The sequence below is a fragment of the Elgaria multicarinata genome, chromosome 6 (assembly GCF_023053635.1).
Source record: "Elgaria multicarinata webbii isolate HBS135686 ecotype San Diego chromosome 6, rElgMul1.1.pri, whole genome shotgun sequence".
In the NCBI taxonomy this organism is placed as follows: domain Eukaryota; kingdom Metazoa; phylum Chordata; class Lepidosauria; order Squamata; family Anguidae; genus Elgaria; species Elgaria multicarinata.
Genome location: NC_086176.1, coordinates 86561184 through 86586446, shown reverse-complemented (window position 1 = coordinate 86586446; position 25263 = coordinate 86561184). Strand labels below are relative to the sequence as shown.

Here is a 25263-nt window from a genome sequence, read left to right as displayed (position 1 = left end):
GCAGTGGCAATGGTTTCGGCTGCTCTTGCTGAGCAGCTCTGTAGGTGCAGCTCTCCATAACCCACCATAACTAAATTATTTGGGGGAAATAACCCACCGTGGGCAAGGGGGAAACATCCCTCAGACAACCCTCTAATCCATCATGGGTTGTTCTGGAAAATAAACCATCATGGTTTATCATGTGTTAACCCAGTCACTATCTCTGTATAGAACTGCTTCTGAATTATAATTGTGAACTTTTGAGTATGTTTGAAAACTGAAACTTATCCCAAATTGAAACAAATGCTTCAACTCATGTACACATTAGCCTGCTTTGTGCTTTTGTGTTTATTTCCAAATATGAACCAGTTGCTACTATGGACCATTTTGAATAGAAGCTTCTACTTGCATCTAAAAATGTACTGGCTAAGAGCAGGGAACATGAAGGATTTATGTGAAATGCTCAGTTCTAAATATTGCTCACTAATATTACTTTTCATTTGAAAGAAAGCTTTCGATGGACCAGTACCAATGTTTCCATTTCAAGCCCTGGGGCTTAAAATTTCTTTGTTCATGTCCCCCATCCCTTCCATCTTTGAAAGGGACAATGGGAATAGTTCTTGGTTTAGGGTGAATAAATAAGCAGTCTGTGTTAAGCAATGGTACTATAAGCAGGACATATTGGAAAAATAATATAGATAGTATCCAATTTGTACAAAGCTGCCAATATAAAAAGCTCTCCAGCCTATGTTTGACTGCACAGTAAGCTATATAATGCTACAACAGACAATTAATCCATCTAGTTTAAAATTGTGCACACCAAATGGCTGTGATCATTCCAAGCTCTACCTGAAGCATTTACGGATTGAACCTTGAACTTTTTTGATACAAGGCATTTGCTCTGCCCTTCCCCAATGACTTCTCCTGCTAATACAGTAAATATAGGCCATAGCTAGACCTAAGGTTTATCCCTGGATCGCCCAGGGGTCAAACCTGTTCATCTAGGTGACATACAGGGGATCCAGTGCTCAGGCAGGGGCGAACCCTGGATGATCCCAGGATAAACCTTAGGTCTAGCTGTGGCCATAGTCTGCAAATAAAATAATACACTGGTAAGGCAAATAAAATGATGACATTCATGTTATTACAGAATGCTTTCCATTTAAACTGTTGGTCACCATGAAAACAACATCTCCACTTGGATCAGATAATTCCCATTCCAGTGTACGTAAAATTGTGGCTAAGTCTAAATGTTGTTGGTTGCAATCACATATAAAGCTACTGTATTACACATAGGCATTTATTTTGCTCTTTGGCTTGTTTAAGAAACTGCCTTGAATATTTTTCAGAAAGGTGGAGAACAAATGGTGAAAACAAAGCAAGCCCATTTGAGGGACCACCCAAACAAAAAGATGCCTGCAGTTTATTAGGATGTACAGTATACTGCTGTCTGTTCTTCCTCAGATGAGGTTGCATTCACCATAGCAGCTGTTTTTCTTCACATCACCTTAAGAGCTACACTTCTGTGACGGAGTTTGGGAACATTTTGGATTGACTTTGATGACAATACATTTATCAAATGCGAAGGTAGCTGTGTTGGCCATAAGGAAAAAAATTCAAAGACAATATTAGTTATTATTATTATTATTATTATTTATTTATATAGCACCATCGATGTACATGGTGCTGTACAGATAACACTTTATCGTGTATACTTTATGAAGTCTGTAAATATATATTGCTTTTTAGATTTCCCTGGAGAAGGACTTGCATGTGGTCCAAAACCAATGGAACTCCCCCCCCCGTTTGAATAAAACATTGTTTTTGTCTACCCCTTTTTTTATTTGGCAAAATTAGATCAACCAAATGTCACAAAATATTATGAAAGCTTTTCAGTTCCCCAGAGTTCTTCCTTACGCTATTTGCCATCTAGAGAAAAACTGTCAAACTATTATTATTTTTTGCCATAGATTTATAGTTTAGCCGTGTTGATTTAGACCTCCCCATCCCTTCCAGGGAGATGCCCATAGAAAACAACGGGAAATTTCAGAATTTAGCGAGCTGTGATCAGGCAGCAGAGATAGTTCATATTCTTAGGACGCAAGCTTATGCATACTTCGACAAAGGTCCTACAACGGCCGGCATTCCCCAGCCAGCCAAAGGCAATGTGGCTTCTACACAAGTCCGTGGTGCACAACAATTCTTAATGCAATGGAGCGCTGGAGTGGAGTGACGTCGGGTTCAAGAGGCAATTGAACTAAACTGCTGCAAAGTGAAGTGTGTTTTGCATGTGAATGTTTTGCTGAGCACCCGAGCTACCCTCAGTCCCGCCCCCATCTCTAAGCCTGCAACATTTAGCAGAGGAATGCAGTTCAGGCCTGTCGTAAGCCGCTTTTTTAGCAACACCTACAATTGGACTTTATTGGCAAGGCACGTTTACATATATAAAAACAAAAATAAACCACACATCACATTTCCCGCATGAAATCAAACCAGGGGTCCCTCACTACTTGGGAGGACGGGGCCGCTGCCCGGTCACAGCTACATTAAAACCCTAAATTTCTCCGTTGTTTTCTAAGGGGAGCTTTCGCTTCCGCCCCAAGGGAGCGAGAAAAAGAAACGTATCCCGAAAGTAGGGATTTATCTTCTCTATGTCTACAACGCAGCTAATGGATAACTCTAAAGTTTCTTATCTCTACGTTACAGACTGTTGCTAGGGCCGCGGCGGAAGACCTGGCAGATCGGCTTCGTGGGCGAGCATATGGCGCATGCGTGAGAAGCTGGGCTAAGCCTGTTGAAGGGATGGAAGGGGTGGAGTTTCGCTTGGGGGGAGGAGCAAGAGCAGGAAGCGGCGGCGTGCAGCTGCGCGTCGGATACCTGGAGCTGCTGTGCGTGTTGTTAGCTAGTGACGGTTTTAAATCGCCCTTCCTCCCCTCCCCCCTCACTTCGACTTTCCTCAGGATGGATGCGCGAGCGCGAGCCAAGCGCTACGAAAAGCTGGACTTCCTGGGCGAAGGGCAGGTAAAGCAGCACCCGACTGAGGGAAGGGAACTGGGAATCACCGGGCGCCTCTGCTCGGGCTTATTTAATAGCGTATTGGCGGAGGATGTGGCTCCGTGTGGATCTCGTTTGAGGGTGGACTAGGACGGGGGTGGGGTGTCGTTCCTTTTATTCTGTCAGGACACAATCCTATGCGTGTTTAGACGGCGGGGGAGCCCTTCAGCTCCCATCATTCCCCAGTCCTAATCCAATATTCGAACTGGGATACCACACCAGCTCACTGGTATCGTCGTCAGTGCTGGCTGGGGATGCTGGGAGCTGTAGGACTTTATTTTCCGGTCAAAACCTGCATAAGATTGCACCCTTAATGACCTATCATAGGAATGGGTGTTTGTTATATTTAAATCCTGCCTCAAATCCTCTGAGGTAGCATACAAGGTTCTTCCATCTCCCCCTCTCCCTTTCTATTGTGAAGTAGGTTAAGTGCACGGAGAGGTCTACGATCCCGAGTGAGTGGAGATTTTAACTTGGGTCTCCCCAGTTCTAATCCAATAGTCGAACTGGTACACCACACTAGCTCATTGGTGTCATCATCATTGTAGTCATTATTATTTGTTACTTTGGTTATTTTTAATACGGGATGGGGAGGTGGATATAGATAAGCTTAAAAGACTGTCTTTATTTGTTAACTCCTAGTTTGTTCTCCCCATAATCTCTGGGCTAGGAGTTTGCACAGAGGCTTTGCAAAAAGGGACACTTTCGCACACACAATTTTGTCACAACTTTTTATGCTGTGTCTGGTTTTTCATCTTTTGTTTTCTTTACTGGTCATGACATGCAACCTTCTTCCAATTTTCTCTCTGACAAACTGGGTTTTTGTATTTTCAAAACCTGAGGCACCTGTTTGACCAGAAGTGGTACTTGTTCAAATGAAATTTGACCGTACTGCAAGAAGCCTGTTCCAAAATATGTTCAGTTCTTAAAATCTATTGCTTGCCTCACCTATGGCTGAACATGATTTGTAGGTACAGTATCTTGCAATTTCTAAATACCCAACTTTTTTTGCCCTGTGGGTATTTGTGAAATCCTAAAATACTGTTGTGGGCACCATAAAAAAAAAGGAAGAATGAAGGAGTCGCATAAAAAATGGATCCTCCTTCATTTGCATGATTTTTAAATGGGATCTCCTTCAAGCTAACATCATATTGTGCATCTGCATCAAGGATTTGAACTTCAAAAATTACAAACCTAGTCCTTGGCGGCAGCACCATGGTGAAACAATATGAATCCAAGGCACAGGTCCCCATGATTTTTTTCCCATGGGTTCTTCTCCACTCTGCCAGACCATCATGAAATTGCAAAACACATTGGTGGACACTGATGTTATCTGCGATTTAATGGTGTTTTTGGATCTGTGCCATGGTGGTGCTAGCAAGCGTCAGGTCAGTGGTTTCTGCTGTGCAATCCATTGACATTGGTGTCAGCTTTAATTTGATGGTCCATGGCTCAGATCAGTGTTTGCAGACAGAAAGTATATTAAGACAAGAGCAAGAAGGAAGAGTGACAACAGAGGCAATCTTGCTGGGTGTGTATGTGTAGCTAAGAATGTGCTCAGAAATTGAACCCGCAGGTTAAGAGAGGGGTCCCTAGCTGAAGAGAAAGTATGGGGGAAGAGCGAAAGAGAAGTAGTTGGGGGAGCCACAGGCTGGGTGTGATGCCTCATCCTTACTGATCTTATTAGGTGGGGAGTGGGGAGATCTATAGAATCTCCCAGCCAGTCAACCATTTCAGAGTTGCCTATTTGAGAGAGGACCCAGAAACATCTGCATTTTCAGGAAATAATAATAATAATAATAATAATAATAATAATAATAATAATAATAAATTTATTTCTTACCCGCCTCTCCCTTTGGATCGAGGCGGGGAACAACATTAGAACAGGAATCAATACATCTTAAAAATTCATGATTTAACATTGATCTGGATAGGCCTGCCGGAAAAGGCTAGTCTTTAAAGCTACCTTAAAATCACACATAGAGTTAATTTTACGAATCTTCTCCGGCAGGCCATTCCACAATCTGGGGGCGACAGAAGAAAAGGTCCTCTGGGAAACTGATGTCAGCCTAGTTTTAGCTGACTGAAGTAAGTTCACCCCAGAGGACTTGAGTGTGCGGGGCGGACTATATGGGAGAAGGCGATCCCGGAGGCAACCTGGACATTTAGGGCTTTAAAGGTAATGATCAACACTTTGTACTTTGCCCGGAAACTAATTGGCAGCCAGCGGAGTGATTTTAATGTTGGTGTAATGTGGTCACCCCTTGGTGTACCGGTGACCAACCTGGCTGCCATATTTTGAACTAGTTGAAGTTTCCGAACTAGGTACAATGGTAGCCCTATGTAGAGCGCATTGCAGAAGTCAAGCCTTGAGGTTACCAGCGCATGCACTACTGTCTTTAGGTCTTCTGACTCTAAGAAGGGGCGCAGCTGGCGTATCAGCCGAAGCTGATAGTAGACACTCTTGGCCGTCGCATCTATCTGGGCTGTCATTTGGAGCGACGGATCCAGGAGCACCCCCAAACTGCGAACACAGTCTTTCAGGGGGAGTGTAGCCCCATCCAGAACTGGCTGACATACCTCCAAACCTAGGTCAGAGCCCTTGACAGCAAGCACCTCTGTTTTGTCTGGATTCAGCTTCAGTTTGTTTTTCCTCATCCAGCCCATTACTGCCTCCAAGCATTCATTCAGAGGAGACACACTATCCTTAGCTGATGCTGTTATTGAAGGCATAGAGAAATATATTTGGGTGTCATCAGCATACTGATAGCACCCCGCCCCATGCCTCCGGATGATCTCTCCCAGCGGTTTCATGTAGATGTTAAACAGCATTGGGGATAGGATGGCACCTTGTGGTATGCCATACAACAGCTCCTTTTTTGAGGAGCAACAATCCCCAAGCATCACCATCTGGAATCTCCCTGAGAGGTAGGACTGGAACCACTGGAGCACAGTGCCCCCGATTTCCAAACCCCTCAGGCGTTCCAGAAGGATACCATGGTCGATGGTATCGAAAGCCGCTGAAAGGTCCAAAAGTACCAGCAGGGACACACTCCCCCTGTCAATGCTCATGTGGAGATCATCCACTAAGGCGACCATAGCTGTCTCAACTCCGTATCCTGCCCTAAAGCCAGTTTGAAATGGGTCTAGAAAATCTGTATCATCCAAGACTGCTTGGAGTTGGAAGGCAACTGCCCTCTCAATCACCTTGCCCAAAAATGGAAGATTTGATACTGGTCTATAATTATTAAGGTCCAGGGGATCCAGGGAGGGCTTTTTGAGAAGCGGCCGTACCACTGCTTCTTTTAAACATGGTGGAAAACTCCCCTCCCTGAGAGATGCATTAAGAATATGTTGTAGTTGTAGTCTAACTGCATCTCCTCCCTGGGCGACCAGCCAAGAAGGACAGGGATTGAGAGGACAAGTTGTCTTCCTTACTCGTCCAAGCAGCTTGTCCACATCATCAGTACTCACCAACTGAAACTGATCCAGTGATCCAGTGTAATCCTACTCACGGAGTTGCTGGACACTTCAGCTTCAGCTTCTGTTATAACGATGGCATCTAAATTGGCTCTTATCCGAGAGATTTTATCTGTGAAATGATCATTAAATGCATCACAGCGAACTACCGAAGGCTCTAAAACTGGGTTCAGGGGAGGAGGTGCCTGAGTTAGACCCCTCACCACCCTAAACAGTTCTGCTGGATGTGAATTCGCAGACACAATGCAGTCAGAGAAGAAAGCTTTCTTCGCTGCACGTATTGCCACCCCATAGGAATTAAGATGTTCTCTATGACGTGCCTTGTCGGATATGAGACAAGTTTTCCTCCATCAGCGCTCCAGTCGTCGACATTCCCGCTTCAACTTCCTGAGATCTTCTGTGTACCAAGGTGCCCGATTGGAAGCAGGTCGGAAAGGACATTTGGGGGCAATCGTGTCGATAGCCCTAGTTAGGTCTTGATTCCATCTATTGACCAGGGCTTCAACAGGATCGTCGACAATACCAGCCATAGCACCCTCTAAGGCTTTCTGGAATCCAAGAGGATCCATCAGCCTTCGAGGGCGGACCATCTTAATAGGTCCGCCACCCCTGCAGGGGCGGATGGTAGCCATGATATTAACCCTGACCAGAAAATGGTCTGTCTATGACAACGCAGAGGTATTTATCACCTCTGCCCACATGAGAAATGAGCACCAATTCAAAAAACCCAAAAAACTGTGAGGTGCACAAAGAAGGAATCACCCCTCCACTGTGTCTGCCTGCTTTCCTCTCTTTCCTCTTCGTTTTCTCTGCCCCACAGAGGAACAAAGAACTCTGCTACCATTACCTCTAAAAGCAGGCAGGCAAGCAAGGAATGCCCTGCCGTCCCCCACTCCACGTGGAAAGAGAGAGAGAGAAATGCAACGTGCTCGCTCTCCTGCCAGTAACATGCAGGCAAGCAAGGAAGGGCCCCACTTCATTCTCAGCCCCCCACAAAAAAAGGGGTGAAATGGCCTTGCTGTGCTGCTTCCAACCACATGTTGTCATAGAATAACCGTTCTGTTTCATCTGCCCCCATCCCTGATCATGGTACCTGAAAAGGGCCTTAATTTTCAGTGCTGGCATATAATTGGCCATCTACATTGCCACTTCCTTTCGAATGTGACCCACACCCACACAAACACCTACTAAGCTGAAGGTGGCACCAGCACCACCTTCTCAGGTGGTGGTGAGAAAGGAAGAGAGTATTCCTTCTGTTGTGCCAATCCAATCAGAAAGGTTTGCAGGTGCAGAAGAACTGTTATAGACACAGAGAACAGAACAAAAGCCGCCTCGCACAGCTAGATTTTTTTATTAAAAGAGCACAGGCCCTCCAGGCACCAGGGAAGATCTTAGTGGGCACATGTGCTCCAACAGGCGCCATATTGAAACCGTGCTCTTAATAATAAAGTAATAGGTTGGTTGCTGACTGCTTGCAGATTTGTCTTTTAGGCACTTCATAGGATATATGTCTGTTGCCACCTGCTCTTTCCTATTGCGAAGGCTTAGGACAAGAACCTGGCAATGAGCAGCAAAAGTATCTGTTAAAATTAAACCATTTAAAATATGCCGTGCGTGTTTTGTGTGGCAGACTCTCAGATGTATGCACTTCACTATATGTGGTGCTGTTTAAGATAACTTTTCCGTAGCAATTATGCTGAGTCTCTTCAAATTCAACATTTAATTTCCCTTTAGGGCACAATCATATGCATGTTTAGACAGGAAAAAAAGCCTACGTATCCCAGCAAGCCCCACCTGGCATGGCTGGCTCGGGGATATTGGGAGTCTTTTTCTGTCTTAATGTGCATAGGGCTGCACCCTTGGTTGCTTGTTTTGACTAGCTCAAAGAACAGCAAAATAAGGATTGTTTAAAATTGTTTAATTATTTAATATATTACAAAATCAAGGTAAACATTTTTAAACATAACTAGATTCTGATGCTTCTATATTATCAGAAAAATGGACTATTAACATGCATTTTTCCCCTTTAGTTTGCAACTGTTTATAAAGCGAGAGACAAGAATACAAATCAAATCGTTGCTATTAAAAAGGTGGGTATGTTGCTTTATTCTAAGATCAACCCAAACCATGTTTTCAGCATCCAAAAAATTGTGCAAACCATAGTCTAGAGCTGTTTGTCAGTATCTGTTTCCCATCTCCTTGCACTTCTATCTCACTTCTATCTAGAAGTAGAGTTACATAACTTTAGTTTTCAGTTCAGACATCATGCTACACTATAGTTCACATGATCCATGTTTGCAAATCCATTTCAAACCATGGATTGTTGACTGATTGCAAACCATGGTTTATCAATTTAGACATAATGCTAAGCCATTGTTAAGATTTCCTAACCATGGCTTTGGGTGACGTCTGAACTAAGCCAGTTGTGTCACTTCTCTCCTCTCAATGTGTCTGACTAGTACAACTCGAAACTCCAGCACAGTGGTTTTCAAACTGTGTACTGAGCAACCTTGGATTTCCTTGGTAGTTTATCAGGATTTTTCAGTAAGGCCATTGGTAATGGTGGAGTCTTCCCTGAAAGACTGCTTGCCCACTACTACTGATCTTCTGCAATGTTCAGGTGCAGGAGAGAGTTGGGTTGTGTAGGTCACACTGTTGGTTCATATAAGGAAATAGTGAGACCCAACAGGCCTGGCCTGTTATGTGTGCATCCTTGGAACAGGCTCCAAAATCTTCTGCGGTCTACTGGGGTTTTGTGGCAAAAGACCATGGATTCCTCTGCAGACAACCTGAATGTGAAAAAGATTCACAGGAATCAAATTAAGACAACCACTGCAGAAAAGCCGCATCAGCTGCCTGTATATCTTGAATTTTCTTCATAATAAAAAATAACAATTTAATCAAGCTTCGAGCATGAATAGCTGTCATGAATATCTTAAAATAGTTTTCAAAAGGGTTTTTTAACACTGTGCAACCGAAGAAAGAACACCTTGAGTTCAGTAAGATGCCAAAGGGATGCTAATACCTAGTAAGAAGTCAGGACTCAATTTGGTGTAGCACACTGATCTATAGATTTTCTCCATGGGACATTTAAAATATTTATGGCCTCTACAATTTAAAATTAGCATATGAATCCTGGCAACACAACCTTAATCCTGGGTTCTGACGTAACACCAGACTAGCCCCTCCTGGTTTGTTGACCTGTGTGAATGGAGGGGCAAACAGGTTGAATGCAAGTTGCACCATGCTTGGGTCTTCACATCACAGTTTAGTAAAGCAGGATTCCTGGTTTAACATGACATCGAAATGCAACATTGGATCTGGCCACATCTATGCACAGCTTTTGTAAACACTAAAACCTACTCATGTGTTTAACCAAGGCTGTAGTTCTAAGCACACTTGGGTAAATTCCACTAAGATCAAGTAAAGATGCATAGGACTGAACTGTTACTTTATATTCTTATAGAACTACGGTAGTCTCTAACTTGAACTTGATAATGAGCAATATTGTCTTATTAATTAAAAAAATACTCTGTTTTAGATCAAACTTGGGCATAGGTCAGAAGCTAAAGATGGTAAGTATCTGAAATACACAACTATGAACAGACTATTTCACATATGCTAGAAAATCATTACCACAATGATAAAGGAGACCATGTTCTGGGGCCCAATTTATCTCTTCAATTGTGAGTGGAAAAGTTAATAAATGGGAAGTGTAGTGATGTTTATTTTGAAATAGATCAGTAGTATAATATTCTCACTCTACTGGTTGTTTTTAGAAAAAAGAAATAAAAATGTTTTCCCCCTACATCATTTTAAGTAAAATATACATTGTGAATAGTCACAATGGTCCACAATTGGTCCACAATCCAATAAAGTTTAAACATAAGCTTGTTTTAAGTCTAGGTTTGTATTCTAAGTTCCTATTAAAATAAACAAAGTGACTTATAATAAGAAATACAAATAAACAATAAAACATCATTAAAAGAGAACAATAGGATGACATTAGTAAATGTCAATAGTAAAAACATAAGAAATAGCTGTGCATCATCAAGAACATCATAAAAGTGGGTTGCCAAGTAAAAGCTAGGCTAAATAAGTGTTTTCATTTCTGAGATGGCCTACTCTCAAGCTGTTTATGGCTTTAAATGTGGATGCTGGTACATTAAATCAATCCTGGAAACAAATAGCCAGTGAAACTGAGCTTTGAAAACAGTTGGTATAAGTGTAATTAACTGGTAAATTGTAGCCTATATTAGAAGGTGTGTGTGAGATTCTGGAGATTGTTATGGTTGTTTATAAGTATATATACAGTATATGGATATGTATGACTCATGGTCTCTTGGACTCTATCCAAAATATGTTCTTGCCCTTCTATTCTGGAAGCAGGAAAGATGTGGATTAGCAACTCCTTTTGTTCTTGCCACTAATTTCCTTCCTAGTGTAGAAATATTGAAGTTTTGTGGAAAGTGTAACGTCACAGGACATTGCAGAGACACCTTGACCTTGTTTTAACAGCAGCAGTCCTACTGTCTAACTAACTCAGGATTGGGGGATGGGAACAACAGTAGCCTGAAATACTCTTCTTTTCTAGAATTTTTCAAGCCAGGCCCTGGAGCCTGGATCTAATCAGAAACATACACGTTTGATGAATTAGGAAAAAAACCTGAAGTAGTCCCTTGCCTATGAAAAGTTGACTTTGGCATACGAGGTTAGTCATCATGACTAATATTCGTGAATATTATAGAGCCTCTTTAACATGGTGTCAGGCCATTAGTAGAGATGTAAAATTTCCAGAAATTTTGAAGCCATGGGAAAAAAATGGTTTGTCCCCGAGTTTTTTTTTAAAATGGAATTTTTTGAAAAATTGAAAAAAAAGAGCTATATTAGCACTTTTTACAGATTGAAAGTTACTTTAGGAACATAAAATGTAATTTCGTCCAAGGTGGTTTGGCATAAAATTATTACCATTTGGTATATTAAAAGTACAATGCATTCAAACAATTATTACAAATTGAATTTACTTTTTTAATTTTTAATTTTTAATTTTTTTGATAACACGTTGGAGCAACAAGCTCCTGAACTGTAAGGAACACCTGAACTGTAAGGAACCTCTTTGGTTTTGCCAGTTTATGAGGATCAGGCAAAAAAACCACTAAAAAACCCCAGAAGAAACCATCAACATTTGTAAGAAAGAAATTTATTTATGTTTTTGCTAGTCCTCCACAGTGTCAAGCAGACGTAAAGCACCCATTCCCATAAAAAGAACCTTGAAAAAGGGCAGGGGTGACCAAGATTCAATGAATGTGCATGAAATGTAATCAGACTCATTTTCTGAGCTATAGCTATCATTATCAGTTTCAATCTCTGCTTCAATGGCAGTGCCCCCTAGAGGCAGAAGTGCATCTTGCTCTTGCATTTGAGAGTTGTAGCTTCAGTTTGCAACCTAGGACTTGCTTGTCCTCAGTGCACAGAAATTGTAATAATCTGATACTGTACATAGTTTTTAGAAATCATTTGGAGAAATAAATATATGAACACCTCATCTTAAACATTTTATTCAACATGCTAAAATAAAACATCCCATAATCCATTTTTTCAATTTTTCGGGGGGAAACCTAAAAAGGCTTAGGGAAAAAAACAGGGGGATGTGTTTGTTTTTAGTTTTTCAAGGTTTTTTCTGGTACTTAACATCTCTAGCCATTAGTCCATCTACCTCAGACCTGTGTATTCTGACTGGCAGTGACTCTTCAGACTTAGGCACAATTCTCTTCTAGCCTTTCCTTTTAAGTGGAGATGCCAGGGTTTGAATCTGAGACCATTCGAATGCTCTACAATTGAGTTATAGCTCCTTACATAGAATTTTCCTATTTCCCCCTCAACTATGGGACTTCAGGATCTGAAACCTTTATCTTATGAGCATAAAGCTAGCATGTGTATGTAGCATAAATCATTGAGGCAAAAGTACCAGCATCTCCTCCTCTTATCCAGGGTGGCTTCGAGACACAGTAAATGTACTTTACTGAGAATGGTGCGATGGTGTTACAACCATAACCTTCTTGTGTTTTTGTTTAAATCAGGTATCAACAGAACAGCACTTAGAGAAATAAAACTGCTTCAGGAGCTTAGCCATCCAAATATTATTGGAGTAAGTATGAAGTGTTGTTTGAAGGGAATGATTTTTTGTTGTTGTTATCCTTCGTACGTTTATGGATGTAATCAGTTTGAAATAGCTAATCCTGTAAGAGAAGTTTCACAAATTACCGATTGCTTTTAGAGTTGGTCCTGAATGCTGTTAGTATTCCAAGTGTAAGGAATAATAGTTAATGGTTGGCAAAGCCACTTGGATATTTGACTAAGTTCATACATTATTGGAGTATTGTGGACGTCATTTTATCTATGGCTTCTTCCCATTCAATTAGGTAATGCCTGTTAGAATCATATGAGAGGGGCAAATGACATGCTTCCTTCTCCGCTAAATGTTGATGATGTTCATGGCAGAAGGAATCACCTAAATTACCCAGTAATGTGGTTCTGACATAACAAAGGAAAAGCAGCTCCTATTCAGCTGCTGTAATAATGAGGATCAGGCCTCACTAAGTCACCTCAGCTGACTTCTAGACTTGAAAGAAGAATTCACGCATGACATCACACCATGGTTTGCACTAACTGTGGTTTAGAAACTCAAACCATGATGTGAAGTTCCAAAGGTACAGTTAAACTATAATTTACAGCTTGCGTTTGTTTCATTTTTACTTGCTCAACTGTCTTGTTAGTGAGGTAAAGAGGCATCCAAAGTTGGAACAAAAGCCATAGCTACACTTTATTCATTCAGACATCATACCAACACATAGTTTAAATGTCCTTAATCGTTGGTGGTAATTCTGTCTGAGCTAAACTAGAGTGTTAGAAAACAAAGCCATTGTTTCATGTGGTCCAGCATTCTACATAAGTTACAAAACAAAACAAAACAAAAACATATTAAGGCCAGTGTTAGCACCTACTCCAGAACTTGCCAGGCCCCAGGGAGCACTTAATTTTTTATTATTTTTCTGGTCCGGCACTCCAGGCAGTGCCAGGTGGCTGGATCTACCTTCACTGTGGGACATTGTGGGGAACTTAAAAGTGTGGCTAGCCCCAGTATGACTGCTCAGTATGGCTTGTGCTGCCACCACAGCCAGTTAAGCCTGCCAGGGCCCGCTGTCAGAGGGAGGGTCCCACCACAGAACACTTTGCTCAGGGCCCCTTCAAACCTGAAGCCATCCCTGACTAAGCTACAAAAACACTTAAATAATGTGCGTGCATTTTTCTTCTAGCTGCTTGATGCATTTGGACACAAATCCAACATTAGTCTAGTGTTTGACTTTATGGAAACAGATTTAGAGGTAAGACTGCTTAAACCAATTTTTGGCCACTGCTATAATTATTTCCCTCCAGAGACAAATGTGACTGATTGTAAGCATTCACTTTGTTTTATATTAAGGCCAAAAGTTATGGGGAAATGTAACAAAGGTTGGAGAGAAGGTATGGGGAGAGCAACAAAAGGCAGTGCAGAGTGTACCTCTTAAGAATATGGGATCATTAGTTCCCACATAAAGGATGAACAGTTCTGTTTCTGGAATTGCCTCTCATAATGTCTCCATGAGGCCATCTCTCAACTTCCTTTTCTGTGAAGGCTTTGGCACAACCTCCAGTCTCACTACCCTGCTGCAACTAAGCCTAACTATATGCTACTGAAATAAGTGCATATTCTTCCCCTGCCTCCATTTACCTCCCCTTCCTCTGTTGTCACACTTCTCTGTTTTTAGATTGTAAACCCCTTTGGGTACGGACGTGTCCTCTCGTTCTTTATAAAGTGAAACACACATAGATGGCGCTCTATAAATGATTTTTGAAGACAAATGGAATAACTGATGCACAGATGAAGAATACCTTGTATAGTGGGGTTTTGTGCAGCTGCAAGAGGAAGCAAGTGGACAGCCAACATTTTTAATAGCGGAAGACTTATGTTAATGTAGATGTCTTCAAGGAAGGGAAATCATTGTAACTGCTTATGGTGCTACCCATTTGAAGCAATTCTACATATTTAGTATGAATATATTAAAAGGGTGTAGGTGTTCATACAGCAGATAATAATAATAATAATATATTTATTTCCTATTATTATTTGCATAGCTCAATCAATGCAAGTGGAGTTTTCTAGAGTAAATATTGAAAATGAAGGCATCAGTATCCAATGAACATTTTGTTACTGGAAACTGTTTCAGGATACACACAGTAGTGCCCTAAGATTTTGCAATTTGTAAAATGCATTTCTATTGTTTTACAGGTGATAATAAAGGACACTAGTCTTGTGTTGACACCTTCTCACATCAAAGCATATATGCTGATGACACTTCAGGGTTTAGAATATTTACACGAACACTGGATTCTTCATAGGGTAAGTCAGTCTCTGGGCCTCTCAGCAAACAAGGAATTGCTTCAATTAAGGTTTTTGGAAATACCTGATTTTAGCCTTAACAAAAAGTTCTAAGGGACTTCTTATTTGGTGGTTAAAGAATGCAAAAAACCAAAACCCTTGATATAACATATAGCTCATTAAAAAAAAATCAATGAAGTATTCTCCATATCCATATCTTTTTCCCCCCGTTAAGGATCTTAAGCCAAACAATTTGCTGCTAGATGAAAATGGAGTTTTGAAACTGGCTGACTTTGGTTTGGCAAAGTCTTTTGGAAGTCCAAACAGAGTTTACACACACCAAGTAGTAACAAGGTAAGAAAGAGATCCCTCTAGGAACACAGGTGGTCTACTCATAGGGCAGCCTAACTGCTTGCTTTCCCATTGGTGCGGTAGATAAGAGTGTGGTGTAGTGGGTTAAGAGTGTCAAACTAAGATGCAGGATCAAATTCTCATTCAGCAATGAAGCTCACTGAATGACCTTGGGCCAATCACCATCTCTTAGCCTAGCCTACTTCACAGAGTTGTTGTATGAAGGGGAGAGAACCATGTACGCCACCTGAGTTCTTCTGAAGATGTAAGGAATAAATGCTTTACAACTGGGCATATTTTTAACACTCAGTAACAAATTAAGCAGATAAAATGAATAATATGTCATTTATGGAAGTTCTCCTGAATCTTAAGGAGGGTGTAAGCATGTGTAGAGAAACAAAAGTCAGGAAAGTATCTTGCCACTTGAGAACCAGCCTGGTTGTAAGGAAATGTGAAACATCTAGACAAGGCCTCTGATGAGCCCTAGTAGGAATAACTGATGCACATTAGCTAAGCAGTGAGATTCTTTGGTTAACATTTTTCCTGACAATTTGGTATTGAAGGGAGAAATTTTGTTGAATTTTTAAAAGTATCAGAGTAGTGTGTTTTCTTCAGATATTAGTTTCACATTTTTAAAAAGTCAATGAATTGCAGAGTACTAACATAAGCAGCTGTTTACTCCCCCTTGTTTTGGGTGAAGAAGGGAATATGCTATAAGCTTACCCCGTCTTTTTAGAGGAAAAACAAGACAAAATGTAAATATTCAGACACAAAATAGAACTGAGTTTGTATGCATGCATCAGAGAGGGGAAAGTAGCATGACCCTGTCTCTTTTTCAGGTGGTATCGAGCTCCTGAGCTACTGTTTGGTGCTAGAATGTATGGCGTAGGCGTAGATATGTGGGCAGTGGGCTGCATATTGGCTGAATTACTTCTAAGGGTAAGCCTTGACATGTGAAACTTGCTCGCGCTCCTGCACAAATGCTTAATATTTTGGTACTTTACAAGTGACACCTATTTGATACCAGTATCTACTGTTACCAGATTTAGGATGTGGTACATCCTTAGAACATAAGCCACGGGTCTTACAATTTTATAATGTTAGTTTTTATTGTCCCCTGTGCCTGTTTGGCGCATTCCCTTCCCTTTGTTTTTTATTATGATTTTATCAGAATGTAAGCCTGTGTGGCAAGGAGTTGCTGTTTTATTGTTTTACGATGTGCAGCACTATGTGCATTGATTGTGCCATATAAATAAATAATAATAAGTGGTCAAGAACCCTTTTTCACTTGAGGGCTGTATTGAGGGGGAGCTGCATAGTGACAGTTGGTGAAGCCAGAGGTATAAGTGGGTGAGTCTCTCTTTGCCCCTCTTTTTCTCTTCCTCACCACCCAGCAAGTTGCTAGGAGTGGCAGGATAGATTGCTCTGTGCCAGGGGGTTAAACTGATTGCTTACAGCACTCCATCCATTTTGGAAGCCCTCTCCCCACGCCATTTCATACACACCAAACACCTCTTTCTTTCTGGGCTCCTCCCACTTGCAAGAAACTGGACCAAGGGCTGTAGGTTGCCCATCCCTGGAATAGAAGCTTTAAATCTAGATAACATAGTGTCACAATTTGAATTTGCTTACTAGAAAAGTTTAAGATTCTAAGGCTGAATATGTTTCTATATAAGAGTTCTGAATTTCACTTAGTCAAGCCACTGTATTCGTTTTACTATAGGTTCCATTTTTGCCAGGAGACTCTGACCTGGATCAGCTCACAAAGATATTTGAAACTCTGGGTACTCCAACAGAGGAGCAGTGGCCTGTAAGTTGTTTGACTAGGTTTAAAGTTAATGGGCTGGATACAGATTTAGGGATGTGGAACTGGGATGACAGAAGCAGACTTCCCCACCCCCTCATCATCATCACAGCAGCCCCTCCGGCCCCCCGAAAATGCTACACAGAGGGTTGTGCACCCTGCTGAATGGGGTAGGCTGGGGCGCTGGGAGAAGGGAGATTTCCCAAAACTGGGTGGAAGCACCTTCTTTGAGCACAGCCTTCCTATTTACTAAGGTCCTCCAGAACCTCATTGTAGTATTATCAGGGACTGGTGTGGGGAGAGGGCGGGTGGGGCACTCTGCTTCTATCAACCCAACAGTGAACGGATAAATCTGGATCAACCCAATGGATGTCTTACAGATCAGGACTGTTGGGCACATTTATGGATTCTGTAGCTGCCGCCTCTTTCTTTTTAATACATCATTTCCCCTTTTTTTCTGACAGGGCATGACCAATCTTCCTGATTATGTGACGTTTAAAAGTTTTCCTGGAATGCTGCTTCATCACATCTTCAGTGCTGCTGGTGATGATTTGCTAGAACTGCTGCAAAGCTTATTTATTTTTAATCCTTCTACCAGAGTCACAGCTACTCAGGTATTTAAATCGCTCCACCCTTAGGCTTATAACTTGTTGCTGCAATTATTTAGCAAAAATAGATTCTGTACAGGTCTTAAGTAAATCTGCTTTATTTAACTGACTGTTGCTAAAGAATTCATAGATCTTCTTTCATACTAATCTTTAACAATGCGACATCTTGGCTATGAGCTTCTAAATAAAAATAGATCAGCATCGATTTCACAGCTGCTTCTGATATCATCAACAGGTGATGATACCATATTTGCATTCTGATAATTGTTTCAGGGAACAGATAAAATGAATGCCACTATTTGAGCTTGAAAATGTAGGTGCCCAGGGGCTGCCTCTGAAGGGCTGAGCTCAACTGGGTTGATAGCCAGGCTGCATCATCCATCCAAAGAGAGTGGAAGAGAAGAGCGACCCCCGGCCAGCTGACAAATGTCACCAACCTCATTGCTCCAGCAGTAGCCAGCTAAATTAGCAGAGCAGTGGAAAGGGGAGAGAGGGAAGCTACGGGATGTGTCTCCTACCTGAGTAAAGCCTATATGTCATCTTAGTGGGCAAAAGAGGCAGCATGCTTGAACTCTGAATATTTATTGGCCACTTGGCATTCTCCCTTGGCTCAGACAGCAAGCAAAGAGGAGGAATGGATGCTTAATCTTCACCTGTTTTGAGTTTAAGTCCCAGCGTGGGGAGCCAATATGTTAATTGCCCATAGTGCCTGTGGCAGAATGCAGATCTTTGTCTTAAGTTTTAATTGTAAGTTGCCTTGGGGGGCTCTATTTGGGCTGAAAGGCAATCCATCAATTTCTAACTAAATAAAATAAAATCTTCCACAACCATCCTATAATTCTGATTCTCTGAAACTATGCAAGCTTACTTGGACACAAGTGCCACTGAATTCAGTGGCACATAATCCTGAGTACATGGTACTGCAACTTAAAAACATGTAATTTAAGCTCTTGGGTGTTTTCTGTTTTTAAATGAAGAGCAGGCTCAGCCCTTTTTTCTGAGCCACTTATTGAGAACTGCAGATTAGAAACATGTGCTAAAAGTGGGACCGCTTGTACCTCTTTATTATTGTGAGCTTGCAATTATTCACTGTGGTCTTTATTTCTCCTGGTTGCTCACTACAAGTTTTGCTTGGCATAAACCAAAGATGTGGAAACATACTCAGCAGTACAGGCCCTGTCAAAAAGTACCTCTTGACTTGATAGTGGCAGCAAACATGTCTATTAGTGGTGGATAGTTAACATAACTTGGCTCTGATTTTATGAGTACAGCAATGCTAGAGCTAGTTGATTGTATTGTATTTATCCTATACAAGTAGATCCTCCCACAAAATTTGCACTATGGAGCACTGTTCAATGTTCCAGGCAATTAGCCATGCCTTATTTCAGAAGACTCCATTCCATTCCTAACTCTTCCTCAGTTTTCTGTCAGCAGACAGTCAGCTTTCCATGCCCACTGAACTTGCTCAGTCCTCATTAGAATTGCTAGTGGAGGAGGGTTGCCCCTTAGATTTTTCTTCGAAAGGGCAGCATGTACTTCTAAAAATATGTGGGTTCTTTCCCCCCTCCCCCGCCCCTGAAGCAGGCTAATAGGTCCCTCTTCTTTTATGCGTGAGGCCATTTTGGCTACATAAGGAGTGGTAATTGGAGAATCTTTGCTATCAGTATACATACAATTTATACCATTCACAAACAATGATAAGTTATGTTGCTTGGTTTATCATGGTTTACTAATGAACAAACAGCAAGCTGGTACACACAGTTCCTTCATGTGAGCAATTGGAAGCAGCAAACCAGGAGCTCTGGATTCAGATGTCCTGAGAAGCTAACGGTTTCTCATTAGTTTTATCTACTCACACAGAGGGAGGAGCAAACAGGCTGTATACAGAAGCATCCTTCTCATTCACAGTAAACCAGGAGTTGTGCAAACGTGGCCATGATTGTATTTTCCAAGACATCCCTCTAAAGTTAATCCATGAACATTCTGTTGTAGTTTCAGAGCTTGTTGCACCACAAATAGCAAATGGCGCAGGGAGAGGAGGAGAGTCCAGAATCTTTAGTTTCCAGGCTGCAAAACTATATCTCAGAAAGTGCATACAGTCCTATTCTTATTTGTTATTGACAGCACTATAGAAATATTTTGCTTAAATGCAACACACTGATGTATGTGAAGACAATTACAGATGAAAAGAAACCTCATTTATTGCTCTAATATGGATACCAACAATATATAAGAGGAACACTCTTAGCTAGAGAGCACTGAGCCCAAGGCTTTTTTTTAGTATTCCTTACTTAAAAAAAACCCAAAAAACTTTGACTTTAAATCCACAGTAATGTGAACAGACTTCCTCTTGCTCTCCTTTCCCTGCAGCCCCCTGTGTGCCTTCCAGATATGCTCTGGAGAGTCCCTGCAATCCTCTATATCAGATTTGGGACAGGGTTGCAAGTGGGAGTCTGCAAGGGGAGAAGAAAACCATTCCGCCAGTGGGTTTCATTCCACTGGCAGATGGACCGGGTTGGGTACAATCCATTATGTCTAATCAATCCACTTTCTGTATAAAGAAAAGCTAAATTATGCAAGTTGAACAACCTTGCATAATTCTGCAGTTATTTCTATTTTACATAACTTACTCTGGTTTATTAATCATGAGAGAGCAAGGATTATGAATTTCTACCCTCTACCACTGAAACTCTTACTGAGCCACCTCTTTGTCTGAGTTTGCAGCAAGTATTAACCACCTGTTTTCTAACAAATCCTTGTAGCCATAAGGGCTAAAAGCTAGATTCTGCTTTTTTAAAATGAAAATTGGGATTCTTAGGACCACCTACTGCATTCTGCGTTCCTGCAGAATGGCAGCATGTACAAAACTCTTGAGTACACATTTCTAAGTCTTGTGTTCTCCTTAAATAATCCTGTGTTCATCTTAGAAGATCATAATATAAAATAAATGTTTTTCAAAGCATATAGAGAATTGAAAGTGTGAAGAACCCTTTCATCTCTACTAACTTTCCCCCCCACCCATCCCCAGCAACACATTACTCCTAATATGCAATAAACATTAAGTACAAATCTTATAGAGAGAAAGTTATGACTTCAGCACTGCATCTTGTTCTGTCCTCGTTCAGGCACTGAAACACGATTATTTTAGTAATCGACCAGCCCCAACGCCTGGAAGCCAGTTGCCAAGACCCAATTGCCCTGCAGAAGCCTTGAAAGAACAGCAAAATCCAGTTCCAAATTTGAAGAGGAAAAGAATGGATGGAAAAGATCAAGGTGACAATGTTATTTTAATTCTTTCTTTCTTATATATTAAGTGTAAAATTTAAACACCGTCTGATGATTTGTCCAATCATAATGCAATATGTCTCATTCCAGATTATCAATGTGTGCTCCGGCTAGGGATGCTTGAGAAATCCACAACTCCAATGAATTCAGATTTCTCTAAATCTAACCTGCAAAGTCTGCAGTGGACTGGCTCTTTCTGAGTCATGTGGATTCCACGGACTTGTGTATCACTGTTTCAATTTGGAGGAGGATTTGTGCTAATTTGTATTAGTGCTTAATGCACACTTGCACATGTACAACAAAATTCTGATTCCATCAAGGAGAGAATAACTGAACAAAAGATGCCTGACAATCTGCAGAAACATAGACAGAAGGGATTTAACAAAATCCCCCTACATCCCTAACCCCATTTTATATATGCCAAGGCTGTATTTTTACAGTAATCTTTCACCAAAAGAATGTATGTTCATTTGCTGGAGTCAAGTGTGGATGGATTATTTCCATCATCTAATTCAGTTTTTCGTTCCAGCAGGCTTGTCTGGACTGAAGCACCATCTAAAAGGTGCATATTCAGCCACTTCCTATAAACTGTGGGAAAATATGCTTTGCCATCTTTATGATCAACTTACTCTATTGCTCAGTTACTCTTGTGATTTAAGGGTAATACTTAATGTGTGATTTTACAAAAATGTTTTCTGAAGACGTAGGTTGATTATTTTTTTGGTTGTAGCCATCTTAGGGTTATAAACCTGAGCAGCTGAAATGTCAGTTGGTCAGATTGTTAAATTTCTGCAGTCAGAGCACGTGCATATCTTGAACAGAATTAGTCATCTCTCTTAATCATACATCTTTCCTTAATTGCCACTGCACCATGAAGGTGAAGTGCTTTGAATACCTGCAGCTATCTGAACTACCTTCATTGAAAATATTGTGAGCTGAAATGAAAAATAATAAAAAAATGGGGTTTGATTCCTGATGGTGGCTTCACACATGAATGGTGTCTGGATATTGTACATCTCTTGAACAAGCATGCAGTTACAGGCACGTGCCAGGGGCTTGGAGCCACTTCACAAGGAGAAGTGCCATGGGGTGAAAGACAACTTTGATCTTTTTACTTGCACTGCGAAGTTGTGGGACCCCACTGTGTATAGATAGCAATGACCTTGTCTGCAGTTCTGCAGAGAAATACTTCTGGAGAGTTATATCGAAAAGAGAGAGAAGTGCTAAAAATAAATAAATGAGGGAGGGGGGCAGTTCTGTCACTTTACCTGAGGGAAAATACACAAAACAAAGTGTCTGGAAGGGAGGAACTATCCACTTCCCTCTTGCACTGAGGTTGAGAGTTGCCTTAGTTGCTTCCAAGCAACTGGGGAGATCTGCCAGATCTGAACCCTACCTACTGAAAGCCTCTGTCTTCTCCTGTGTTGCTCTTTCCTTCTCTTCACTCTGTTAGCACTCTTTCTGGCTGCTGCTCACCCCATTCCTCTTTGCCTGCAAGAGGTTGTGGGTTTTTATTCTTGAAGCTTGTATGAGTTACCCTCCTATCGGCCATTAGCTGCTCTACATTGCCTCTTAATGGCAATGCAGTGCAGCCACCGTGGGAGAAGCTCATCTTGTTTGCTAGTGAGGGTGATTGCTTAAAAGCAACGTATACGAAGGAACTCTGGGTTCCTTTGGACAAGATGGGGTTGATGGTGTCACATGAGCATAGCTGGCCAGCTATACACGTATATGTGAGCTAGCCATGAATCTGTGTAAAGATGCATTAAAAAGATACTTGCCAATTTTATAGAAAGGCTAAATAAGGTCCATCTCTTAACCTTTGTTCTTCTTAGGCCCAGTGCAAGTGTAATGCTACCTGATTTCTTAATCACTGTGAGATCAGGACTGCTTCATGGTCTTACATACTCCTTTGAAAAGGCTGAGGCACAGACAATCTTGGTTGTTGTTTTTTCCTCATCTCACAGCAACAATGACTAGTTAAACTGTCTTGCATGACATTTTACCTCTTTTTCCCCCTCACAGGGTTACCTAAAAAATTGGTGTTTTGACAACTGTGTAAATGGGGATAGTGAATGTTTCTGCTGCTGTGAAGTCTGAAAAGACCAAATGTGAGAACTCAAGTATCAACTGAACATGGATGAAAGCTAAATTTGTAAATGTATGTAAAATGTATGTAGTATTTCTACTCTAAAAACCATGTATTTTTATTATGCCTTTTAAAAAAGAAAAAAGTGTTTAAAATGGCTCAGTGTTTAGTAATATTCTCTAAATAAGATATGTGGAATTCTGCATCAGTGCTGCTGAATGAAATAATATACTAGAAATTCCCTGGAGACAGAGAAAATTGTACATAAACCCACCCACCCAGTACAGAGAATGACAGTCTATGTGCAGGTGAATATTTGTTTCCACAGTTTCTGTGTTAGGCAGAGGGGAGCCCAAAAAGTGTAGTAATTTCATTCCAATTACATGTGCCAGTGAATTTATGTTTAGAGGCCCAGTAACGTGGAAAGCTTTCTTTGTGTGTGGCTATGAAATGTGAAAACGGCATAATGGTGTCTGTTTGACTTCCCCTTCCTCCTGCCCTGGATGACCAGGCTGTACTTCAGAGACCAAGAATGGTGTTCTGCAGTATAGGAAGGTAGGAGTTGGACTTGGGCCTTGGTTCAGTCTAGCTGAACTGGGGCAAGGCATTCTCTAAGCCTCACTTTCACATCTGTGAAATGGTAGTAGGTTCTGCCTCCCAAGATGTGTTATGGGGGCATATTGCTTGATTGGCATTTCTCGGAGGTGAGCTCCTTACTTACATTGATGAGACCACTAAAATAATATAGTAGGTGCCAAACGGAACAAAAGTCAACAGTGTGGTGCACTGGCACAAAAACCCTGTTAAAACCGGGTCTGGTGCACTGGCAGCATTGTACTCAAGGTTGGCGAGAGAGACTGGGCTGGACTGGGGGAAATATTAATTAGTCATTACCTGGAGTATTCTGGCAGTCTGAAGGGAAGACATCCAAAGTTGCTTCTACAAAATCTAAATCTCCAGTTTCCGGTAGTAAATTGAGTAGCATAGAATTATTTGCATCTGAGATTAACTGGCCTTCTTCAGATGATTCTTAGGCAGTAGAAGGACAACAAAAGAAAGGGGAAATACAAGGCTCAATTTCTACCAGTAAACAACATATATCCTGCTATCCCCTAAACTTTCATGTTTTGAAATTGCACATTGACTTCCATTGCCAAGGTATCATGTTTGCATTTGACAATCTACTTCCTACACTTTTCTCTTAGTAGTAAATGATACCAGGTTGTTATCTTGGCCTCTAAAGCTTTTGCTATTTAATGAACCATACTTTTATTAACATGTAAGAAGTACATGTTGGCTTAACAGTTTTTCCCATTCATTTTGCCCTCTGATAAAGGCTGTATTGTGACAAGTGTCATGCACTGAAAACTTACGTTTTCTGAGAAATGCAGTTCACTGCTGTGGCCTTTCACATGAGATAAGATGTTCTCTCTCTTATCAGTTGAGTGGGGTGGTGGGAGAGAGTAATTCTGATTTGGCTGTAGCATCCATATAGCAGTTGTAGGAGACTTTTTGTCCTTGCTTTAAATACTTTAGTGCCATTTTGAAAGAATGTATTTTATGTAATAAAATAAATAAACATGGGAAGAAGGCCATCCAATCCAACTTCCTACATCAAGGCAGGATCAAGAATGGATTTTAGTAGAATACTGTAGCTTGGCCCTGGGACAAACTCTCCTTTGTCATCCATGATACTTATTGGGTCACTCCCTGTAAGCCTCACCTGCTTCACAGGGCTGTGAAGATAAACTGAGAACATGCCATGTGTGCCACCATGAGTTGGTTAGTCTGAAGTTTGAACTAAGAAAAGATTTAATTGTTAAGCTCTGGAAGCCAAACTCTTGTTGGATCCTTTCACAAGATATTGTTAGTAAATAAAACTGCCCTTGAGACATATCTCTAGGGTGAGCTCTGCCATTTGAAAAAGATCGGCTACTGAGGCCTAGGAAGCCTTGGTTCAGATTATTCCCTGGAATCCTGCTTGTGGGTTTCCTAGAAGCATCTTCTTAACCATTGTTTGATAAACTGTACTGGTTGGTTGACTGAAAACAGCTGTTCTTGTATGTTCTTATGTCACACCTAAGAATTGACTTTGTGATCATATTCCTGATTTTTAACTAATATTCTCTCTCCCCCTATGGTTCCTCCTTAACTATTTTTATCTGTTTGAATACAGTAAGATTTACCACATGTA

The 25263-nt window shown here is 41.1% G+C and overlaps 1 protein-coding gene across 1 annotated transcript; it reads left to right on the top strand.

The window, feature by feature from the left end:
* The first annotated feature begins 1999 nt into the window (after nt 1-1999).
* On the top strand, nt 2000-25263 carry CDK7 (cyclin dependent kinase 7). Its single transcript, XM_063128778.1, has 13 exons — nt 2000-2161; nt 2686-3000; nt 8544-8603; nt 10055-10088; nt 12594-12661; nt 13830-13898; nt 14843-14953; nt 15168-15286; nt 16123-16222; nt 17007-17093; nt 17552-17701; nt 20821-20968; nt 23006-25263. Exons 1-13 carry the CDS (start codon nt 2000-2002, stop codon nt 23029-23031), a joined length of 1449 nt encoding a protein of 482 aa, XP_062984848.1. The 3' UTR covers nt 23032-25263.

What these genes read in the sequence shown, in the direction of transcription:
- CDK7 (XM_063128778.1), top strand. Translation starts at nt 2,000, where the DNA reads ATGCCCATAGAAAACAACGGGAAATTTCAGAATTTAGCGAGCTGTGAT. An exon ending in GCCATCCAAATATTATTGGA is followed by an intron (nt 12,662 to 13,829) that starts GTAAGTATGAAG and finishes TTTTTCTTCTAG; the next exon opens with CTGCTTGATGCATTTGGACA. An exon ending in TGGCTGAATTACTTCTAAGG is followed by an intron (nt 16,223 to 17,006) that starts GTAAGCCTTGAC and finishes GTTTTACTATAG; the next exon opens with GTTCCATTTTTGCCAGGAGA.